At 44.0% G+C, this 23,737-nt stretch overlaps 1 protein-coding gene across 3 annotated transcripts in view; it reads right to left on the bottom strand.

Moving 5' to 3' along the window:
- Stk32b (serine/threonine kinase 32B) overlaps positions 1–23,737 on the bottom strand; it is a 262,047-nt gene that overhangs the window by 16,886 nt on the left and 221,424 nt on the right. For 2 of the 3 annotated variants that reach the window (NM_001107224.3, XM_017599197.3), the window contains one exon: positions 2,937–3,040. In NM_001107224.3, coding sequence (NP_001100694.1) covers positions 2,937–3,040 — 104 coding nt within the window. Of the gene's footprint in view, positions 1–2,936; positions 3,041–20,125; positions 22,490–23,737 lie in introns of those variants that run through there. The other variant, XM_039091947.2, reaches the window with a different exon arrangement.

The following is a 23,737-nucleotide window of genomic DNA, read 5'->3' as shown; positions in this document are numbered from 1 at the left end:
TTCAGTGATGACTCAGCCTCCCTTCTCCGCCCTGTTCACACTATTGCCAACAGCAGTGTGGCTCACAGATGAGCCAGCTTAGCTGTCAATCTTGAACTCCCCTTCGCTCTTCCCACCTGTGTCCTCCATGCCTGAGCTTCACGCACAGCTTCCGTGGAGACAAGCTACTTATATGCTGACATTGTCTTCTGCGCTCTGTTCCTCAGCCTATGCGGCCAGGTCTCTCTGGTTACATTTTGCCCCCCCTACTCCACAGTAACTGTATTCATTATCTCTCTTCAGCATGCGTCATGGTGTGGATAAGCATTTCAGCCGGCAAACCTGCAGCCTTATTGTCTGGTAGATAGTAACCAGGCCGGGCCCAGCCACATAGTGTTTAAAGGATGCTAAGCCCTTGAAGGGTGCTGTTCTGAGACCACAGCAGGCCTCTCTGGGTGGGAGTCTTGCTGAGGTTAGATAGATGGGGCTTGTACAGTGCTGACCACCAGGTACCAAGGTATACTGGGTAATTAACATCACTAGGTCGTTAAATCTCCACAAACACCTGCTGGGGAGACAGAACAGAGGTTGACAGAGGATCTGAACACTCCCACTGCTTACGAGTCCTGCTTAAGGTAGCCAAATGGGGTTCCCAATGAGCCAGTGAGGTTCCTCTCAGTCTCTTTGTCTGTTACAAAGAAGCAGCTTCCCACCAAATAAGAAGGAAAACTCCCTGCTTGGGATAGCTGTGTGAAGTGACTTCTTTCTGCAAGCGAGGAGCCCGTTGGACCCCAAAGGTGACTCTTTGTCAGGGTGGCATCCAGGTCTGTGCTGCAGGTCACTAAGTATCTTCTATGCGGACACGGTCAGGAGGCAGAGTCTCCTTACACCGAGTCAGCGCTCCAGTCTGCCTTTTCTGTTCCGAAAGCTCCAGGCTGACGGTACCTTGCTCCGTGTTTAAACTGCAATCTCGGATGGTGCTCACATGGGTTGTCTTTTTCCCAACGTAGGTTTGCAGGAATAAGAGCTCACATTCTGCTCTGACTTCCAAGAGAAGCTGTGTCTGTCCCCTGCACCTCTTGCCCAGGTTGTAAATAAATAGTTTCTATTTGTTTACACAGGAGACCAGGTCTCTTTGTTCTCCCTGCGAGGTGAAAACTTCATGGCAGAGACAGCTGTTTTCTGTCAGAACTAGGGAATTTTTGAGACACTGGCTAACAAGCCACACTAGTAGTTCATGTCCCCACATGCCTTTTCTGGAGTTCCCCAGCAATTAGCTCCTAGACCTCCCAGTGGGGAAGCCCCTGTTACTTTCTTTGTCTCTAAGAAGCAAGGAGCCTCAGTTCTGTCAGAGCTGTCACTGATAGCAGGGTATAAATGGCCAGGAAAAAAGGATGACCACACAGTCTACAAATAAACTGAGCATTGGAAGGGGCTGTGGAACCAGAATGAAACCTAGAAAGCAAAGGAATTCACAACTCACTGACCCTCTGTTGGACAATGCTGACATGGAAATACGGTTGGGAGAAAGGCTCACCCAGTTCCTAACAGGTGATCTTTCCAATACTTACATCATCCCTGTATCACAGGCCCTCGCTGGCCCTGTGACTCTATTCCCTTGAACGTGGTCTCTGAGTAGAAAACTCAAGAATGAGACATGAACTTAATTTTTAAGGAGCAGGCTTATCTTTTCTATCCTTGGGGCTTCTTTGCCAAGCCATCACTGGCCCTTGAGGAATAATAGCCATCATCCTTCCCTCTTTTGAGGGCCACTGTGCAACAAGGTCACCTGCATGATGGACTGCATTAAATCGCGGCCTCTGGGGGACAAGCATCCTGGTTCATCTTGGGTTGGCCAATGCTTGTGTTCCCTGGTGGCACCAGAACCAGAAAGGAACTGCCAGAACAAGTAAGCCCATGTAGTACCAATTCTTCTATTCAGTGCTTAAGGGAGCAAACAAGTTCTCATTTTCTCTGCGTTCTAAAAATGCCATGCACTGTAATTAAGCTTTTGAGGAATTCGTAGAAATAACCGAGTTCAAGAGTAGAAAAATAGTTGGCCCAACTAGAGTGAGAATCTTTGTGCTTACAGAGGAGTTCAGGTATAGAATACTTTCATCGTTCATTCATTCATTCATTCATTCATTCATTCAAGAAGCATTCATTCATTTCCCACTCTCCTAAAGAAGGGATTCTCCCACCAAAACAAGATCCTGATTTCATGCACACTGCCGTCCGTCGTGGTGAATATCCACATAAGCAAACAGGTGCAAAGCTGTGTTAGACTTGCAGACAGTGGGGTCAGCAAACTGAGTTTTGGGTATTGGATCCACAGAGACAGTAAAAGCAGGGAGAGTGCCACAGTCCAGGGAAAATTGTCCCCTAACTCTAGTTCCACAAAATATCTTCTCTATTACATAGCTGAAGAAAACATGGGCTGGGGAGTCGAGTTGACATATTCCAATTATACTTGTGCAAAGAAAACATGCTTTGAAAGTAGCCTGGTCAAAAGAATTTGTGCTTAAATAAAAATGTGAGGCTCCATAGTTTTCAGCAATGCAGTGCAGACTAGCCCAAAAATAGAACCAGGCACTGACTGTCCCTTATCGCTGTTAGAGATTCCTGAGTTATGTGTTTGGGAAAGATGGTTGGAAATAAAAGAGAAACGAGAGAGGATACCCAATCAAGCAGCAGCAGCAGGGAAGTTGAGCTTGCATGCAACTCTGAATACAGAGGAAAGTGTATGAAAATCAAAGGCCAGGGTGCTTCAACATAGAGCCAGTCATTCACCTTCTGCAGCCTCCTTCCCTGGCCTTCGCACAGAGAAGGATCTCTTTCCTTATCAAAAGAATGAGTGACTAGGTTAGAGCTCTCTGGTGGCCAAAATCCAGGCTAGCACCCCTTCCTGGCATCTCACCAGCTTTGCAGATTGAAGTCCTCCCTTCTATAGGACTTACCCAGCCTCGTAGCAGCTCATAGGCTGTGACACCCAGGGACCACCAGTCCACGGGGTATGAGTACCCAGGGCCTCCATCCACATACACCTGAAAGATTTCAGGAGCTGTAACGACAAGGCAGAGACAACATCAGCCACACTTTGACTTGAGCACAGTGAGACAAGCCAACTGGTACTTATCTTACTACCACCAACTCCCGCCCCTGGTGAGCTACAGAGGCATTGGAAGGAGCAGAGTGTGTGTTCCCATGCTAGTAGCCAGGGAGGTACTTGGCCATGAGTCACACTTCGAGACCGTAGCATAACTCACTCCTATAGTGGAAAGTAAGACCTGAGCACATGAGTTTGGAGGATTGCCATTCTCTCTCAGAATCAACATGGGCCAGCTATTAGGTGTTGAGCACTCTGTGCCTACAGCCCAGCTCAGGAATGATCCAGGCATGGAGTCAGACAGAGAGCCAACATAGTGGACTCCTGGTGGCAAGGACAGGAGGTGGCAGCTGTCTTAGGGGCAATGGGTTTATGATCATGGCAGAGGCAATGTTTTTGTAAAGGGATAGATGTAAAGGGATGGTGTGGAGGTGTTTGCTACCTGCCCGGGGATGGCACAGGTTGACATGGCTGATTTGATGTTATGTGAATTTTACACCCCCCACTGTTCTAGAGAACCACTAGACTGAAGTTGTCAGGGTTTCAGGTGGCACTGAGGGCATCAAGAAGAAATTGGGGCTGCCCCCACGGAGAGCTCATAAGCAACACCCCACGAGCAAACTTGAGCCTCGGGACCACAGGTAAGACAAACCTTCCTGCTCCAAGCGATCTGCCTGGTGAACTCAGGACACACAGAGGCAAAATTCCTCTAGGACCGGACACTTCCGGTTTTTAGCGGGATTCCCAAACTCGCGGATCCCTGCCCACAGCAGCTCATTGCTCCCAAACCACGTGGGAGAGAGCGCTCACCACCCAGACAGGTGGGCACTCCTGAGACTAAAGAGCGGAAGAGACTACCAACACTGCCCACCCCTGCCCACATCCCTGGCCCAAGAGGAAACTGTATACGGCCTCTGGGTTCCTGGAGATAAGGGCACAGGAGCAGCAGGTCCCCTGCATCTGAGACACCACCGGAACCTGAAGGGACTGACCAATTAAACAGTTCTCTGCACCCAAATCCCATGGGAGGGAGAGCTAAACCTTCAGAGAGGCAGACACACCTGGGAAACCAGAAGAGACTACACTCTGCCCACATTACTGATTCCAGAGGAAAACACCAAACGCCATCTGGAACCCTGGTGCACGGAAGCTCCCGGAAAGGGCAGCACAGCTCTTCCTGGTTGCTGCCCCCTCGGAGAGCTCATAATCAACACCCCACGAGCAAACTTGAGCCTCGGGACCACAGGTAAGACAAACCTTCCTGCTCCAAGCAACCTGCCTGGTGAACTCAAGACACAGGCCCACAGGAACAGCTGAAGACCTGTAGATAGGAAAAACTACACGCCCAAAAGCAGAACACTCTGTTCCCATAACTGGCTGAAAGAAAACAGGAAAACAGGTCTACAGCACTCCTGACACACAGGCTTATAGGACAGTCTAGCCACTGTCAGAAATAGCAGAACAAAGTAACACTAGAGATAATCTGATGGCAAGAGGCAAGTGCAGAAACCCAAGCAACAGAAACCAAGACTATATGGCATCATCGGAGCTCAATTCTCCCACCAAAGCAAACACAGAATATCCAAATCACCGAAAAGCAAGATCTAGTTTCAAAATCATATTTGATCATGATGCTGGAGGACTTCAAGAAAGACATGAAGAACTCCCTTAGAGAAACACAGGAAAACATTAATAAACAAGTAGAAGGCTACAGAGAGGAATCACAAAAATCCCTGAAAGAATTCCAGGAAAATACAATCAAACAGTTGAAGGAATTAAAAATGGAAATAGAAGCAATCAAGAAAGAACACATGGAAACAACCCTGGATATAGAAAACCAAAAGAAGAGACAAGGAGCCGTAGATACAAGCTTCACCAACAGAATACAAGAGATAGAAGAGAGAATCTCAGGAGCAGAAGATTCCATAGAACTCATCGACTCAACTGTCAAAGATAATGTAAAGTGGAAAAAGCTACTGGTCCAAAACATACAGGAAATCCAGGACTCAATGAGAAGATCAAACCTAAGGATAATAGGTATAGAAGAGAGTGAAGACTCCCAGTTCAAAGGACCAGTAAATATCTTCAACAAAATCATAGAAGAAAACTTCCCTAACCTAAAGAAAGAGATACCCATAAGCATACAAGAAGCCTACAGAACTCCAAATAGATTGGACCAGAAAAGAAATTCCTCCCGTCACATAATAGTCAAAACACCAAATGCACAAAATAAAGAAAGAATATTAAAAGCAGTAAGGGAAAAAGGTCAAGTAACATATAAAGGCAGACCTATGAGAATAACACCAGACTTTTCGCCAGAGACTATGAAAGCCAGAAGATCCTGGACAGATGTCATACAGACCCTAAGAGAACACAAATACCAGCCCAGGTTACTGTATCCTGCAAAACTCTCAATTAACATAGATGGAGAAACCAAGATATTCCATGACAAAACCAAATTTACACAATATCTTTCTACAAATCCAGTGCTACAAAGGATAATAAATGATAAAGCCCAACATAAGGAGGCAAGCTACACCCTAGAAGAAGCAAGAAACTAATCATCTTGGCAACAAAACAAAGAGAAGAAAAGCACACAAACACAACCTCATATACAAATATGAATATAACAGGAAGCAATAATCACTATTCCTTAATATCTCTCAACATCAATGGCCTCAACTCCCCAATAAAAAGACATAGATTAACAAACTGGATACACAACGAGGACCCTGCATTCTGCTGCCTACAGGAAACACACCTCAGAGACAAAGACAGACACTACCTCAGAGTGAAAGGCTGGAAAACAACTTTCCAAGCAAATGGTCAGAAGAAGCAAGCTGGAGTAGCCATTCTAATACCAAATAAAATCAATTTTCAACTAAAAGTCATCAAAAAAGATAAGGAAGGACACTTCATATTCATCAAAGGAAAAATCCACCAAGATGAACTCTCAATCCTAAATATCTATGCCCCAAATACAAGGGCACCTACATACATAAAAGAAACCTTACTAAAGCTCAAAACACACATTGAACCTCACACAATAGTAGTAGGAGATTTCAACACCCCACTCTCATCAATGGACAGATCATGGAAACAGAAATTAAACAGAGACATAGACAGACTAAGAGAAGTCATGAACCAAATGGACTTAACAGATATTTATAGAACATTCTATCCTAAAGCAAACGGATATACATTCTTCTCAGCTCCTCATGATACTTTCTCCAAAATTGACCATATAATTGGTCAAAAAACGGGCCTCAACAGGTACAGAAAGGTAGAAATAATCCCATGCGTGCTATCAGACCACCACGGCCTAAAGCTGGTCTTCAATAACAATAAGGGAAGAACGCGCACATATACGTGGAAGCTGCACAATGCTATACTCAACGATATCCTGGTCAAGGAAGAAATAAAGAAAGAAATTAAAGACTTCTTAGAATTTAATGAAAATGAAGGTACAACATACCCAAACTTATGGGACACAATGAAAGCTGTGCTAAGAGGAAAACTCATAGCTCTGAGTGCCTGCAGAAAGAAACAGGAAAGAGCATATGTCACCAGCTTGACAGCACACCTAAAAGCTCTAGAACAAAAAGAAGCAAATACACCCAGGAGGAGGAGAAGGCAGGAAATAATCAAACTCAGAGCTGAAATCAACCAAGTAGAAACAAAAAGGACCATAGAAAGAATCAACAGAACCAAAAGTTGGTTCTTTGAGAAAATCAACAAGATAGATAAACCCTTAGCCAGACTAACAAGAGGACACAGAGAGTGTGTCCAAATTAACAAAATCAGAAATGAAAAGGGAGACATAACTACAGAATCAGAGGAAATGCAAAAAATCATCAGATCTTACTATAAAAGCCTATATTCAACAAAACTTGAAAATCTGCAGGAAATGGATAATTTCCTAGACAGATATCAGGTACCGAAGTTAAATCAGGAACAGATAAACCAGTTAAACAACCCCATAACTCCTAAGGAAATAGAAGCAGTCATTAAAGGTCTCCCAACCAAAAAGAGCCCAGGTCCAGACGGGTTTAGTGCAGAATTCTATCAGACCTTCATAGAAGACCTCATACCAATACTATCCAAACTATTCCACAAAATTGAAACAGATGGAGCACTACCGAATTCCTTCTATGAAGCCACAATTACTCTTATACCCAAACCACACAAAGACCCAACAAAGAAAGAGAACTTCAGACCAATTTCCCTTATGAATATCGACACAAAAATACTCAATAAAATTCTGGCAAACCGAATCCAAGAGCACATCAAAATGATCATCCACCATGATCAAGTAGGCTTCATCCCAGGCATGCAGGGATGGTTTAATATACGGAAAACCATCAACGTTATCCATTATATAAACAAACTGAAAGAACAAAACCACATGATCATTTCATTAGATGCTGAGAAAGCATTTGACAAAATTTAACACACTTTCATGATAAAAGTCCTGGAAAGGATAGGAATTCAAGGCCCATACCTAAACATAGTAAAAGCCATATACAGCAAACCAGTTGCTAACATTAAACCAAATGGAGAGAAACTTGAAGCAATCCCACTAAAATCAGGGACTAGACAAGGCTGCCCACTCTCTCCCTACTTATTCAATATAGTTCTTGAAGTTCTAGCCAGAGCAATCAGACAACAAAAGGAGATCAAAGGGATACAAATCAGAAAAGAAGAAGTCAAAATATCACTATTTGCAGATGATATGATAGTATATTTAAGTGATCCCAAAAGTTCCACCAGAGAACTACTAAAGCTGATAAACAACTTCAGCAAAGTGGCTGGGTATAAAATTAACTCAAATAAATCACTAGCCTTCCTCTACACAAAAGAGAAACAAGCCGAGAAAGAAATTAGGGAAACGACACCCTTCATAATAGACCCAAATAATATAAAGTACTTCGGTGTGACTTTAACCAAGCAAGTAAAAGATCTGTACAATAAGAACTTCAAGATTCTGAAGAAAGAAATTGAAGAAGACCTCAGAAGATGTGTAGAGGGCCGCAATAACATTCACCACCACTAGATGGCGCTGGCTTCCACTGCGCCCCACGTGGAAGGCCGAGCTAGACAAGATGGCGCTGGCCTCTGCCGCGCCAGCCGACTTCCTTTCAGGAAGTTAACTGTGTGCGCATGTACAAGAGTGCCTTCGTGCCAGGTCTTTGCCTACTCCGGGGCGTGCCTAATGAGATCATGGGTAAGTGACCAATCAGGTGTGGATGCGCCGCGCTAGGGTGTATATAAGCCATGCCATGCCGGCACGCGGGGCTCTCCTTAAGATTCAATAAACGTTTTAGCTGTAGGAAGGATTCGTATGTCCCCGAATGTTTTCTTGCTGGCGAGGGTGCGAGGGACATTTGGTGCCGAGAACCGGGGACAAACGCCTCACCATCGCTGGCGCTGAGGAGAGCCTCCATTCACGGAAAGGGTCTAGAAGCTGCAGGATGCGGGTGAGACCCTGAGAGACAATGTTTAGCCTTGATCTGTTCCACCTCACTCCCTTGCTAGATGCAGCGGAAGCCTCTATTATTGTTTTGGCAGCCCTCGGGTTTTTTCTATTGGCCTTTGAGTTTCTAGCTACTGCCAGGCAGCGTCAGAGGTCGCATGGGAGCCACCCAGCTGTAACAGCAAAGCAAAGAGCGCGAGAGGAGGGGCAAGGCGGCATGTTAGAAACAGTGTTGGATAAAAAATAAAGAGCTCAAGGAAAAATAACAAGCAGACAGTCCCCTCCAATGCAGAGGCGAGAGATCGGGGAAAAACGCCCCGGGAGAGAAAAAGGGAAGAGATAAAAGGAACACAGTATTTTGGGAGAAAAACTTTGTCTTTGTGCTTGTAAAAGGTGTGATTAGGGTCTGGAAGCTTTACAGAGTCATACTGATTAGACTTGATAGAGGTAGACCGCCTGAAAATTTATTCAGGAGAATCAAACAACAGGACATCTCAATGCCCATGCACAGCTTGATGGAGTTAATGTAATTGGGTTGTGAGTGGAAATATTCAGGACTGTGTTTCACTTCCATACCATTTGTGAATGTCAGTTGTGCTGCTCAGATATCCCGTAATATATCTCAGTATCTTACAGGAATTGGGTTTCAACATGTTGATGGACTAGTCCAGGAATTGAGACAATCCATCATCCATATCAACTCCACTGGAGTGGATAGTCACCGTGAAAGTGGTGGGAAAGAGAAAATCCTACCTCTCTGCTGACACCATCTGGTTTTTTCCCTCTTTGTCTATTGTCTGTCCTTGGTGCACCAAGATGTCCCCATGTCTGTCAATTTATGTCTGTGGTTCTTGCTTCTCGTTGTTTAAATGTTTTATGTTTCATGTTCAAAAGAAAAAATGGTAAAAACTTTATCTGCTGGTCGTTCACACCTTGACTTGGTTTTAACTCGCTTCAAGAAGGGAACAATAAATAAAAAGCAGTTTCCATTGGGTTTTAGAGCCTACATCTGTAGCTAGAAGCCTAAGTCCTCTGGGCAAGCTCCCCAGGGGGTGGCTAAATGTTTATACTAGCTGATCTTAAAGGCGCCAGCAGCTCCTCAGCTTCTTTGGTACAAAACTGATGGCTGTTAATCTTAGAAAAATCTTTGACTGTGATTATTAGACTCAACAGGTGACAATGTGCTTCTCTTAAAATCATAGCTAAAAAGGTAAAAATGGTGTTTGGTCTAAATATTAAAGATATGTGTAGCCACTTCAATTTTGTTTCTGATTGGTTTTAAATGTATAAATATGCTCTACTTGCCTTGGTTATGGACTATTGGCTTTCAAGTTATTGGATATGGTTAAAAAGGTATAATATTGGTAACAGAAAGTTGACATAAAGCTGGTAATTTGTATGGAGTCATTCTAGACAACATGTGGCATGAGCCAACCTAGGGAAACAGGTATAAATTGAGATAATATTTTTATGGAACTCTTATTCTTGAAACCAGGCTTCTAAAAGAATTTAGGACAATGTCTCTTTGTTGAGGTATTAGAGACTACACCATCGTGCGTTCATATATAAGAATTGACAGTCAAGCTTTGTACTAGATTGTTGGAGGTCGAGTTTTGCTTTCCAAAGTTGTGGTTTGCCCTGAAGCTATCTGTATTTTGATGCTAATTTCACTGCCCCAAGAACAGCTGCCTAGTCAGTACTCAGAACTCAGGTGACTTCCCAAAGTTGTGGTTGTGCTCTGATGTTACAAGGAGAATTTAAGGATTGTGATTAAAGATTGCCAATGTTACATTGACTAACTCAAACTTATTTTTAATTAAGAAAAAATCAAACAGGTAGAGATTGTTACAAGATTTACAAAGGATTGATGAGGTTTTAGAACTTGTGAGAGCATTACAGCCAGTTTCCTTCCTCCAACTGCCATTTCAAGATAGATTTAGAGGATTGATTTTGAGTTTTCATTTCGTGAGCTTGCTTATAATTTTAGATAGCCCATAAAGTGATATCATTAGGAATGGCTAACAGCCTTATATTATGTAATTTTGTTGCTTCTTCGATGTAAGAAGTTAGAACCTTAAATCTTTCAGTGTATATGGAAATTTTTACTACAAACTTTTGCTCTCAAAATGAGCTTTAATATTTGGGGAGTAGCTGTTAGACTACTCCAGAAAAGAATATTTGAAACTAATTTTAAGCTTCTAAGGGTATGTTAATTGGCTAAGTACCTCACCTTACCAGAGGACTTAAGCCTTTGTTATCCACATTGGAGGTAAAGCTTCAGTTGTGTTAATACAAAATTGTAGGCTAGAGTCAGGGAAGTATTTTAAAAAGAAACCTGATAAAACATACCTTATTCCAAACAGCAATCAAATTGGTTATTACAAAATACTGATATTTGGCCTATTACATATACAAATTTTTCAGGCAAAATTGATAATTTTACTCTTTACATGCTTTTGTACTTCCTGTATATTTGTGCATACAACCCATAGGAAATGCGCTTACTGTATTTATAGGTGGTTCATCTAATGAAAAGGCTACATGTATGATTGGATCACTTGTTTATTCTCGAGTTTCTGCTGTTTCAGCACAGATTATTAAATTCCATGCTTTAGCCACTGTTTTTAAAATGTTTTTAAAAAATCAAGCTTTCAATTCACATACTGATAGCCAATGTGTGGCTTGTTGTTTACAATTGATTTCAATTACTTAATGCTTTATTAGAGACAGGTTTTCTACTTAAAATCAATGAGTGATTTCAGTGTGAATGTCTGACAACTCACTGTCCTTTCAGTGCTCTGGCTCAGACAACTAAATTAAACCTTAGACTCATACCTAACTTTGAAAATGGTAATAGAGTTGATATGAAAAGAAGAAGACTCCATTTGCTTACTTTAAATTCTCAGCCTCGCCCTGACAGCTCAGGGATTTCTAGTAAGACTGAAATTGGACAATATTTACAGGATTTGACATTTCTAATTAATGCTTATGTTTAGGTAAATAAAGCTGGTGAGGGGCTAGAGAGATGGCTTAGTGGTTAAGAGCACTAAGTACTGTTCCTTAATAGGCCATTTAAGAACTCAAACTGGATTGCCTGGGCTCCTTAACAAGGGAGGGCAATGATACCAGACAGATTATAGGCCTTACATAGGAACAATTAGTCAAAAAAAATCTCATTCTTTATATATCCAAAACAGTAATGCTGGAGACAATAATTTGGTATACAAGTCAATTTATAAATACAAGTGCTCAGTGTCCTCAATTTAATCCTCGAGGACTTACCTTAATAAATAATATCTTTACTATATCTTAATAAATAAAAAGGGGGAGTTATCCCTGTATGCTAAATAATGCTCCTTTTATTTCAATTTTAAAATTTGGATGCCAAAGTTTATGGCACCCTACAACTAGGCATACTTCTGCCTAGGTGAAATAGAAAGATCCACATATTGACATGATCCTATCCAGGTATTTTATATGGGGAAGAGGGCATGTTTGTGTTTTTTCTACAGGATGCTACAAGAGTGTGCCAGCTGCCTGAGTGGTTGCTGAGACTTGCTGATCCTGGGAGCATAAAGATTCAGCTCTCCTGGTTCGGGTCCCTGGAGTCATTTCTCTGCCCTGAGAGGAAGATGGAAGATTCCCCCTCATCATTTGTCATCACAGAGGTTTTGGTGTTGTTGCAGTCAGTGTTACTGCTGCGTGTGTCCTGTCCCACTGTGGCCTGCTCTCTGACCCTCTGTGCACTGCTGCTTGCTGGAAAAGACTGGACTCCAGCCATTGCTGCCCCCCTCATTTCCCTGGTGACTCTTGCTGCCTTAACTGGTGTTGTCATTTTTGCAGACTGTAGCTTCACAGGGATGCCACCTGCGTGAAGCTGCTGTGGACTGGGGAACTCTGTCCTGGTTATACAGATCTCAGACATGGTTCCATTGCCTGCTGGTTGTTCCAGAGAAGAATGACTGATCCTGAACTGTCCTGGGAAAGACCTTGACACTTTCGCTGCTATTGTAGCAGCCATTACTGCTGCAGACATTATGTCTGCAGTGTCTGGAGTTATCCTCCCCCAATCTATTGTTAGACAAGCACAGTGGGTGAACTTTCTGGAGTAGTTACTAACAGTTGGGAATTCTAAAATTTTATTATAGGAGCGGCTTGACTACGGCCCTTGGTGGTAACAGCTGAGGTGAACCAGATGAGGTGCCCACTACTTATCGGGAGTGGCTCTGTTTGGTGCAGCCCTATGTTGTGGATTAGTGTTCATACTATGGTTGGTTTGCAAACTCAGATCTCAACAGAAACGTGACAAGGCCGTTATCACTCAAGCACTTGTGGCCATTGAACAAGGGGCCTCCCCTAAAATTTGGTTATCTATCTTCAAAAATTAGCCGGTATCTGAGTTCTCTGCTCTTGCACCCCATGGATCTGTGGATCCATTGCACTGGGATGAGAGAGACTCAATGATTCTTTGATCAGCCCTTCCACATCGCTGAGGTTTCCTCATTGCACGCGATAGGGTGATCATGATTCCCCCACTAACTCACCTTCTGGCTGGCCTCTTTTTAGAGTTTGCCCTAGGTCATTAACAGTTACTGTCACACAGCACTGTGGTATCCAGAGACGGGCAACTTTCCTCATGCACAGTACACGGGGCCCAGTGGCGATAGGGTTACCCTTCGACGGATAAGGCTGTGACATAGAGGAACGACCTAAGACAGGAGCCACAGCAGATGGACGTAACTGCAGGGACCTAGACCAGCCTAGACAATAATTTACTGTTATTAATTAATAAAATAATAAGGGGGAGATGTAGAGGGCCGCAATAACATTCGCCACCACTAGATGGTGATGGCTTCCACCGCGCCCCACGTGAAAGGCCGAGCTAGACAAGATGGCGCTGGCCTCTGCCACGCCAGCTGACTTCCTTTCAGGAAGTTAACTGTGTGCGCATGTACAAGAGTGCCTTTGTGCCAGGTCTTTGCCCACTCCGGGGCGTGCCTAATGAGATCATGAGTAAGCGACCAATCAGGTGTGGATGCGCCGCGCTAGGGTGTATATAAGCCATGCCATGCCGGCACGCGGGGCTCTCCTTAAGATTCAATAAACGTTTTAGCTGTAGGAAGGATTCATATGTCCCCGCGTGTTTTCTTGCTGGCGAGGGCACGTGGGACAAAGATGGAAAGATCTCCCATGCTCATGGATTGGCAGGATTAATATAGTAAAAATGGCCATTTTACCAAAAGCGATCTACAGATTCAATGCAATCCCCATCAAAATACCAATCCATTTCTTCAAAGAGTTAGACAGAACAATTTGCAAATTCATCTGGAATAACAAAAAACCCAGGATAGCTAAAACTATCCTCAACAATAAAAGGACTTCAGGGGGAATCACTATCCCTGAACTCAAGCAGTATTACAGAGCAATAGTGATAAAAACTGCATGGTATTGGTACAGAGACAGACAGATAGACCAATGGAACAGAATTGAAGACCCAGAAATGAACCCATACACCTATGGGCACTTGATTTTTGACAAAAGAGCCAAAACCATCCAATGGAAAAAAGATAGCATTTTCAGCAAATGGTGCTGGTTCAACTGGAGGTCAACATGTAGAAGAATGCAGATCGATCCATGCTTATCACCCTGTACAAAGCTTAAGTCCAAGTGGATCAAGGACCTCCACATCAAACCAGATACACTCAAACTAATAGAAGAAAAACTAGGGCAGCATATTGAACACATGGGCACTGGAAAAAATTTCCTGAACAAAACACCAATGGCTTATGCTCTAAGATCAAGAATCGACAAATGGGATCTCATAAAACTGCAAAGCTTCTGTAAGGCAAAGGACACTGTGGTTAGGACAAAACGGCAACCAACAGATTGGGAAAAGATCTTTACCAATCCTACAACAGATAGAGGCCTTATATCCAAAGTATACAAAGAACTCAAGAAGTTAGACCACAGGGAGACAAATAACCCTATTAAAAATGGGGTTCAGAGCTAAACAAAGAATTCACAGCTGAGGAATGCCGAAAGGCTGAGAAACACCTAAAGAAATGTTCAACATCTTTAGTCATAAGGGTAATGCAAATCAAAACAACCCTGAGATTTCACCTCACACTAGTGAGAATGGCTAAGATCAAAAACTCAGGTGACAACAAATGCTGGTGAGGATGTGGAGAAAGAGGAACACTCATCCATTGTTGGTGGGATTGCAGACTGGTACAACCATTCTGGAAATCAGTCTGGAGGTTCCTCAGAAAATTGGACATAGAACTGCCTGAGGATCCTGCTATACCTCTCTTGGGCATATACCCAAAAGATGCCCCAACATATAAAAAAGACACGTGCTCCACTATGTTCATAGCAGCCTTATTTATAATAGCCAGAAGCTGGAAAGAACCCAGATGCCCTTCAACAGAGGAATGGATACAGAAAATGTGGTACATCTACACAATGGAATATTACTCAGCTATCAAAAACAATGCCTTTATGAAATTCATAGGCAAATGGTTGGAACTGGAAAATATCATCCCGAGTGAGGTAACCCAATCACAGAAAAGCACACATGGTATGCACTCATTGATAAGTGGCTATTAGCCCAAATGCTTGAATTACCCTAGATGCCTAGAACAAATGAAACTCAAGACAGATGATCAAAATGTGAGTGCTTCACTCCTTCTTTAAAAGGGGAACAAGAATACCCTTGGCAGGGAATAGAGAGGCAAAGATTAAAACAGAGACAGAAGGAACACCCATTCAGAGCCTGCCCCACATATGGCCCATACATATATAGCCACCCAATTAGACAAGATGGATGAAGCAAAGTAGTGTAGGCAGACAGGAGCCGGATGTAGATCTCTCCTGAGAGACACAGCCAGAATACAGCAAATACAGAGGCGAATGCCAGCAACAAACCACTGAACTGAGAACAGGACCCTCGTTGAAGGAATTAGAGAAAGAACTGGAAGAGCTTGAAGGGGCTTGAGACCCCATATGAATAACAATGCCAAGCAACCAGAGCTTCCAGGGACTAAGCCACTATCTAAAGAGTATACATGGAGTGACCCTGGACTCTGACCTCATAGGTAGCAGTGAATATCCTAGTAAGATCACCAGTGTAAGGGGAAGCCCTGGGTCCTGCTAAGACTGAACCCCCAGTGAACGTGATTGTTGGGGGGAGGGCGGCAATGGGGGGAGGATGGGGAGAGGAACACCCATAAAGAAGGGGAGGGGGCGGGGTTACGGGGATGTTGGCCCAGAAACCGGGAAAGGGAATAACACTCGAAATGTAAATAAGAAATACTTAAGTTAATAAAAAAAAAAAAAAGAAAGAAAGAAAGAAAAAAAGAAAAGAAGAAGAAATTGGGCCAGGGTAGGCAAGAATGATCAGGTTGGCTGGATTTTCTCCTAGTATCTGACTACATTAAATCAAGAGCTTCAATCAGATAAACAGTCATTTATCAGATCCCTGCTGACTTCTCACTGTTTTTCTTTCACTCTGAAGTTTAATAAGAGTGTTCGTGCCCACAAGCTTCCCTTTCCTTGAGACTACAACCTCTTGGCATATGCTACCATTTAATACCTTTAACAGATGAGGTTCAGGGAGAATTATGGGTATATGGGAAGTCACATGGCTGAGACAGGAAACACTAAATAGTGCTTCCACCTTTGCCAAATCCCTGTCTGACCAACATTCTCTCAGTATGGGATCATGTTCTACTTCTGGAGAATGATGGAATTAAGAGTTTAAGAAAATAGCCACTGGCCATCTTAGAAGTAGGAAGACAGCAGGTTTGTCTGGAATAGATTTAACGTATCACTTAGTGTCTTTATCTGTTTTGACAAATGTGGGTAGTAATTATGGTTTATTAATTGATGTATTTATTATCTTTGTGAACTTACAGAACTCTCATATGGGAGGGGAGTCTCAATGAAGGATTGACTATGTTGGGATGGCTTGTGGGAATGTCTGTGAGGGACTATTTTAACTAAGTTAATTAGTGTGGGAAGATCCTGCCAACTGTGGGTGGCACCATTCCCTAGGCAAAAAGTCTTGAACTGTATGAGTGGAGTAACTGATCTGAGGAAAAGCAAGTGAGCATTTTCAGACATTCATTTCTCTCTGCTCCTGCCTGTGGGTGTGATATGATCAGTTGTCTCAAGCTCCTGCCACTGTGATGGACTGTAACCCAGAACTGTAAGCTCAAATATGCATCTTTTCCTCAAAGTTGCTTCTTACAGTAACACAAATGAAACTAGAAGAACCAGGTGGCTGGGACAATTCAGCAACTGCCTGCAGGACACCTGGCTCACACTGGACACTCTGCAAACAGAAAACCTTATGAATAGCAATCCGATTGTTACACAAACCTTTCCTTCCTCTGTCATGCTCAGCCATTACTCCACCCACCGAGCACCACTTAACAGAGATGTGGAGACTGTTCTAAACTCTCCCCCCCCCCCATGGGTTAGCTTTCTTCAAACACTGTAGGTTTTGGCTTTCCAGCTTTGTTTTAGTGTGTACTTTCCTGTCTGTCCCTACATCAGCCAGACTCCAAAGTCAATGATCTTACTTGTTCTTTACTTGAACCCATCATCGAGGCAGCCATTGATCTAGAAAAACCCATGGGAATTCACTTTCCTGTACTGAAATCTGTTTACTTGTCTGGCTTCTTCCTGACCTGCAGGATCTGGGAGAGAAAAGCTTGCATGATGCCTGCCTATGCAGTCCCCGGGCCCAGACATTATGGCCTTGTGACAGCTTCCCGGGTGTGCCCATGGGTACAGGGTGTGGCAAGTGTGCCTCAGTGGCTTTTTAAGTCCCTGTCATGCCCACAGCCCTGCTTGCACTTGAGACTCAGTGTTGAAGCTGCAGGCAAGGGGTGCTACCAGGTTGCTGTGAATGGGAGATGACAGACGTTTGCAGTTTTGGGGAAGCTGATTCTCCCCTCTCTGTACTCTTGTGGCTGATGACAGAACAGGAGTGTTGATGTCATAATCGCTGCACAGCTGCTTTAGTGGCTCAGAATCACAATGCAGGGGCCAGATGGGAGTTGAGAACCTGACAAAGTCCTGGCAGGCAGTGCTTAGTGAATGACAGCACCGCGGCTGCCAGCCACCGTGAAGGGTTCTGTACAAATTGAATCCTTTCGGTGCTCACTGGGACAGGTGCAGAAGGCACTCTGTAATGAGGAAGCTGAGGCAAGAGGGGAGTAGTGGGCTGAATGGCAGGTCCCCAAGCCTCACTCCCAGTACTTTTGAATACCATCACATTCTGAAATAGGGGCCTTTGCAGGTATAATGGAGGGCCTCAGGATAAAAATCATCATAGGTTTAGATTTGGTTCTAATCCCTTGAGTAATGCATTTGTAAGAGAGATGAGGGGTGATCTAAGACACGGGATGGCTGTGTGAAGACAGAGGTAGAGCATGGAGAGGGACAGCATAAGCCCAGGGATACCTGAGGTTACCTGAGCTGGACAAAGTGGAGGGAAGCCTTCCCCTCCTCGAGCCTTCAGTGCAAGCAAGGCTCTACCATTCCATGCTATCATAATTCCAGCTTCTAGAACTTCAAGGAAAAGCTTCTGTATGGTTTTAATTCTGTCTTCTGAAAATTTGTTCTGCAGTCACAAGAAACAACTACGAGGGAAGGTAGCTGTCAGCATCACCCACCCAGCTTGGCAAAGCTGGAATCAAACGAGTCTTGGGTTTTGGCACCAAACCCTTTCCTCTGGTCCTGGAGACTGCCAGGAAGGACTGGGCTGCCTGGGGACTGGGGCTCTGGCCCTTCCCCTCCATCTTTCCATCCACAGTGGGTACTTTACACACTATGCACACTAGGTCTCCCTGTCTCCATGGAGCTGGTCCAGTTCAAAGATGGCTCCGGGGAGGAAAAGGCTCAGTTTTTTTCAACATTTTTCATCTTTGCTCATGTGCTGCCTTTGGCTGGATGTCATTATTGCCCCCTGACTCCTGTAGGAGCTACACATCCAGCCCCATCCCCAGAGCTTCCTGCTTTGGTCTGTCCTTGAGGCTGAGTGGGTCTCCTTTCTGCCACGTGATACAGACCATGGCATTGTACTGGTACAAGACACCTTACTGACATGCCAACTGCTGTATACGTGGTTCTCCACAGGGATGCCAGCTCTGGGAAGGCTAACCAATGCCCAAAGCAAAAAGGACCATTTTTGCTTGGCTTCTCAGAGCCTTTTGAGTGTCAGTACGCTTGGGCGATTTCAACGGAGCCCAACTCAATTGTATGGATTGGCAGTATCTTGACAGGATTCTGGTACCATTTTGTTTTTATCTCTCAGTAGGGCACCGCAGGGTATTGATTCAGGGAGCCCGTCTAGTGGTGACTCCAATTCTGCAATCTGCTTGAAGTCTCAAGAATGTACAGAAGTCAGTAGAGGCCTCAATACTACCAAATATGCGGTTTGCTTCCCCTATACCCACCTACTAGGATAATGTCTCGTATATAAATCAGGTTCAGGAAGAGAGTGACAATAATAGCAAGTGACAAAACAGATCAAAATGATAGAGTGTCTGAGAATTGTGTGACTGTGTCTTCTCTTTCTCTCTGAAAGCATCGTATCACACTTTCCTCATTCTCCTGTGATGGTGTGAGATATACAGTGAGGTGATGGGAAATGGATGAATTGTATGCTCCCATGCCAGGCCCACACCAACACAAGTGCTGCCGTACTGTGATAGTCTACCAATAACTTAAATGTCTAGGCTCCTGATGGAAACATTATTTAGTGTGTGTGTGTGTGTGTGTGTGTGTGTGTGTGTATGTGTGTGTGTGTGTGTGTGTGTGTGTCACAGTGCCACAGTATATATTTAGTGATCAGAGAACAACTTGTGGGAATCAGTTTTCTTCTTCCATTAGGGAATTGAACTCTAGCAGTCAGACTTGGTGGCAAGTGCCTTTACTCAGTCCCAAACCCAAGATTTTCTATGACGATATACCCAGTGTTATATGTGAATAAATTAGGGTTTCTGTATAGCCTAAAACAGAAACATGTGGCCTTGCCATTAATGTGCACATTAATAAGCATTGGTCACTGTTCCCACACTGTATATGCTACCCTCCCGTTGGTTATTATTGGTCATTTTCATTACCTGCTGAACTATCACAATATGGCAGTATGTATATTTAAGGAATACATAAGAAACTTTGGGCTCTGGTCACACTACCAGACATACTGTTTGCTTTTTCTTTCCTCTTGAACTCATCACAATGCTGGGTGCATGCTGTCCACTCTGAAGACTCCTGTGAGTCGGCTATGGATACATGGGGCAGACTTGGACACCATGGAGCCTCTGACTGCACTCCCAGAATGTTTCTGTTACCTAGCAAGATCAGCGTCACCATCCACTAACTGCCCTGAGTAGCAGTCAAACAGTTCTTCCAAAGCAGGTTTTTAATTGAAGTGAGTTTCCATGCCAAAGGGCGTCAGACCATCATACAATTGGCCTTCCGGAAGAATAAGGACACACGGAGTCTGCTCGGAGACGTTATCTTTCTTCCCCCAGAAATGCAAATATCCACTTGCTGAGATTTGCCACCCAGGCTGACCATGCAAAATTCATGTGCTCATTCCACTAAAAACAGAAAAATACAATCACTTTCTCCATTACCCTTTCTCACTTTCTGTTCAGCTCCACGGATGCTGCAGAAGGGTTTGATGTGCACCAGAGTGTGAAAAGCTATTTAACATGTAACCTGTCAGTTGACAGGCTGCCCAAGTCTGCCTCTCCAGGTAATTATGCCCTTCTGGATTGTGAAGGCAGAGTCCCTGAATTTCAGCTGAGGTGGGGTAGGGATGTTCAAGATAATTTCTCTTTTTCTCTAAGTGTTTCATGGAGAAGCCAAGGCCTGGGAGTTCAGGGTCATCTAGTCCAATGGGGCCCAGAACACAGGCCTCCTTCCCACTCCTTGCCATGGAAATGTGTCTCCAGCTTGGTATCTCAGACTCTGGACACCCCACCCCTATGAACCTCTGCCATGGGTCCCCCAGTCTTTCACACCGCCTGCCCATCCAGATTCTTCCCTCTCACACTGGTCCTGCTGTTCTTTCTGTATCCCAGGTGATGCTGATAGTTTGCTCAGCTGCACGGTCAGAAACCTGGAGTCACCGTGGATTCTACCTCCTCTTTCAGCCTGTCCCTGATCACTAGGTCACCCCCAAGTCTCATCACTCTTTCCTTCTAGAACCTCCTTCTCTGGCCTCAACTCCAATTTCTGTTGCTCTTTTATCATCTCTGTCCCTTTAAGGTTACCTTCATGTGCACAGAGAGATCATTCTAAGTACATTCAGCGAACAGAGAGCTCAGACATGCTAAGAAAGTCACTTGTCATCACTGAGCTCAAGTCTCACACTTACAGGTACAATGGCCGTGAGTGAGCTAGGCCTCAGTTTCCCCATCTGTCAGAAGGGATAACAATCCCTCCTGTGTAGCACTGCTGAGAAAGGAAGTGTATTTATGATGTTCACTGAGCATACAGTAGGTGCTCAATAAATGTTCATTGGTCAAGCATTTAGCCCCTGAATAAGTCTCAGGCTCCATGGATTAATGACAGTCCCCCATAACCACAAAGAGGTAGCACAGCCATGCTTCCTTTTGGGACTGGTACAAAGCAGGTTCCCAATAGATGTGATCTGGCTTTTAATATCGCTGTCTGTCTTTGAATGGGCAATGATTGGGAACTCAGCTTACCCAGGCACACATTATACACAGTCTCCAGATGGTTCAAGGGCTTGGTCATAATTCCTTGCATTAAAATGATCCAATAACTATAGGAAGCAGAGATAAGTGGTGAGCCTGGGCACTCTGAATTCCACAAGGGTCATTCAGTTTTGTTTGGCTCCTAGCTAGACAACGAACTCAGGTGTTACTTACATATTAATTTGCAATAAAATGAAACTACCACCACGGGCTATTGGTTTCTTCCAGGGGATGTTAGCAGCATTCAAGGCAACAGGAAACAGCTTTTGTTAAAGTGTAAGACATTTCTCAGCCATAGACCATTAGGATTTCACAGTCTGTGTGGGAAGAGGAAGGGGAGGGGGAAGTCTAATTGGCTAAAGAAGAAATACAGAAGCTCTGATAAGAGGCAGAAATGAGTCATGAACAGTCCTGGAAAGGCACTTCAGAAAAATGAGTCGGATTCTTCCAGTAGAGTGGATGGAAGGCAAGCTCGGGTCCCCAGGAAGATTCGCATGTGCTTTTAACTGCTGAGCCATCTCTCCAGCCCCCTGGCTCGCAGCCAACAGTTCTAATGAGAAGAGCCAAGACAGAGTCAACACATTTAATAGCTAACGTGTGAAGAAGGGGCCAGAATTCTACCCACCATCTCCCACAGACACATTCATTAACATCTGGATGAAATATCCAAAGGTCCAGAACCAGATGTGTTTTGGCTTCAGATTGCTTCAGACCCTGGGATGTTTGCACATGTGTAATGATGCATCTCCAGGTCTCAAAAACAAAGTTAATTCAAATCCCCAGTAGCCTCATGCACATATCATGGACGTAATTTTAAAAAGTTCTCAGGTAGTTGCCTTTTCACTATGGCCTGTCACATGAGGTCAGGTATTAAGTGCCATCGTGTCAGTGCTTACTATATTTTGGATTTGGGGTTGAGGTTTCTACATTAGGAACGTTCATCCTGCTTATTGCTACTTAGATGGTTCTGGGTTCCCTATTTGTCCAAGGCAGTTGATGTTTAGTGTTGCTGCAGAGCCCCAAATTTACCATGCAAAGCAGGTGCTGTGTGCTCTATTCATGCCTCACCAAGTTCATCTTCCTCGATTACTGGCCAAATCTGTTCTCTTAGGTGCTTTCTGTCAGTCAGTCCCTTCTTGCCTAAGGGTCCTGGTGAATAGAGTTCCTTGTCTCTGCCATGCTCTGTGTGTCCTGTGTTGAACAAGGTTGAGACATCTTTCAGGATTCAGCTGAAGTATGATGTCTCATGGAAGTTACTCTGGGCTCCTCCAGTTCCATTCCTCTACTCCACTTACAACTCCCTTTCCCATTGTTAGCATTCTGTCTAAGCTCTGCCCTACAGTTACCTGGCAACAGCCAGGTATACCTGACACTATAAAAGGGGCTGCTTCCCCTCTCTTGCTCTCTTGCTCCTCTCTTGCTCTTGCTTTCCTTCCCCACTCTCTCCCCATTCCCTTCCCCAGCTCTCTCCATGTACTCATGGCCAGCCTCTACTTCTCTACTTCTCTACTTTCTCTCTGCCTTTCTTTGCCTCTATTACCTTCTTGACCCTCCTCCCCATGCCCTAAATAAACTCTATTCTATACTATATCATCGTGTGGCTGGTCCCTCAGGGGGAATGGATACCTCAACATGGGCTTGCAGAGGCACACCCCTTCCCCCATACCTCACCACACCTCCATAGAACATATTACCCCCTTTATCTTTTTATAAACACATCCCCTGTCAGATCTGAAATAGTTCTGCTCTGTTGTAACACCAAAGTTGGAGTGTCACATCTAGCCTGTGGTGATAAATTTTAATAGTCAATCTGATAGAATCTGAAAATTACCTGGAAAATGATTTCTAGAGTAGGGTGCCTATGGGTATGTCTGTGGGGACTTGAATCTTGAGTTGTTAATTGAGGTGAGAAGACCTGCCCCTCTGTGGGTAGCACCATTCCCTATGTCAGGGATCCCAGATTGTGTAAGTTTAAACAAGTGCTAACAAGATGCATGTGTTCATTCTCTCTGCTAGTGGATGTGGCTAGTTGCTTGAAATTTCTGCCTTGACTTGTCCATAATGATGCACTATAACCTGGAATTGTGAGACAAATAAACCCCCTCTCTTTAAAGTTGCCTTTGTCAAGATATTTATCACAGCAGCAGAAACAATAAAGGGACAGAGGCTAACTGGAAAAGGATAAACACAGTATCGTATTAGCTACCTTTCTGATTATTGGGACAATATACCTGACAAAATCAATTTTAGAAGGAAAGGTTTAATCTGGCTTACAGTTTGAGGGCACAGCCCACCATTGTGGGGAGGGAATGGTGGTAGGGGTGTACAATGGTTAGACATGTTGCATCTGCAGTTAGGTAGAAAAGATGGTTCTGGTGTTCAACTTGCCTTCTTTGGGATGATGACATCCACATTTAGAGTGGGTTTTTTATCTCCTCT

Source organism: Rattus norvegicus, chromosome 14, assembly GCF_036323735.1.
Source record: "Rattus norvegicus strain BN/NHsdMcwi chromosome 14, GRCr8, whole genome shotgun sequence".
NCBI lineage: Eukaryota > Metazoa > Chordata > Mammalia > Rodentia > Muridae > Rattus > Rattus norvegicus.
The sequence above is the reverse complement of the archived record's forward strand: the minus strand, read 5'-3'. Positions and strand labels throughout refer to the sequence as shown.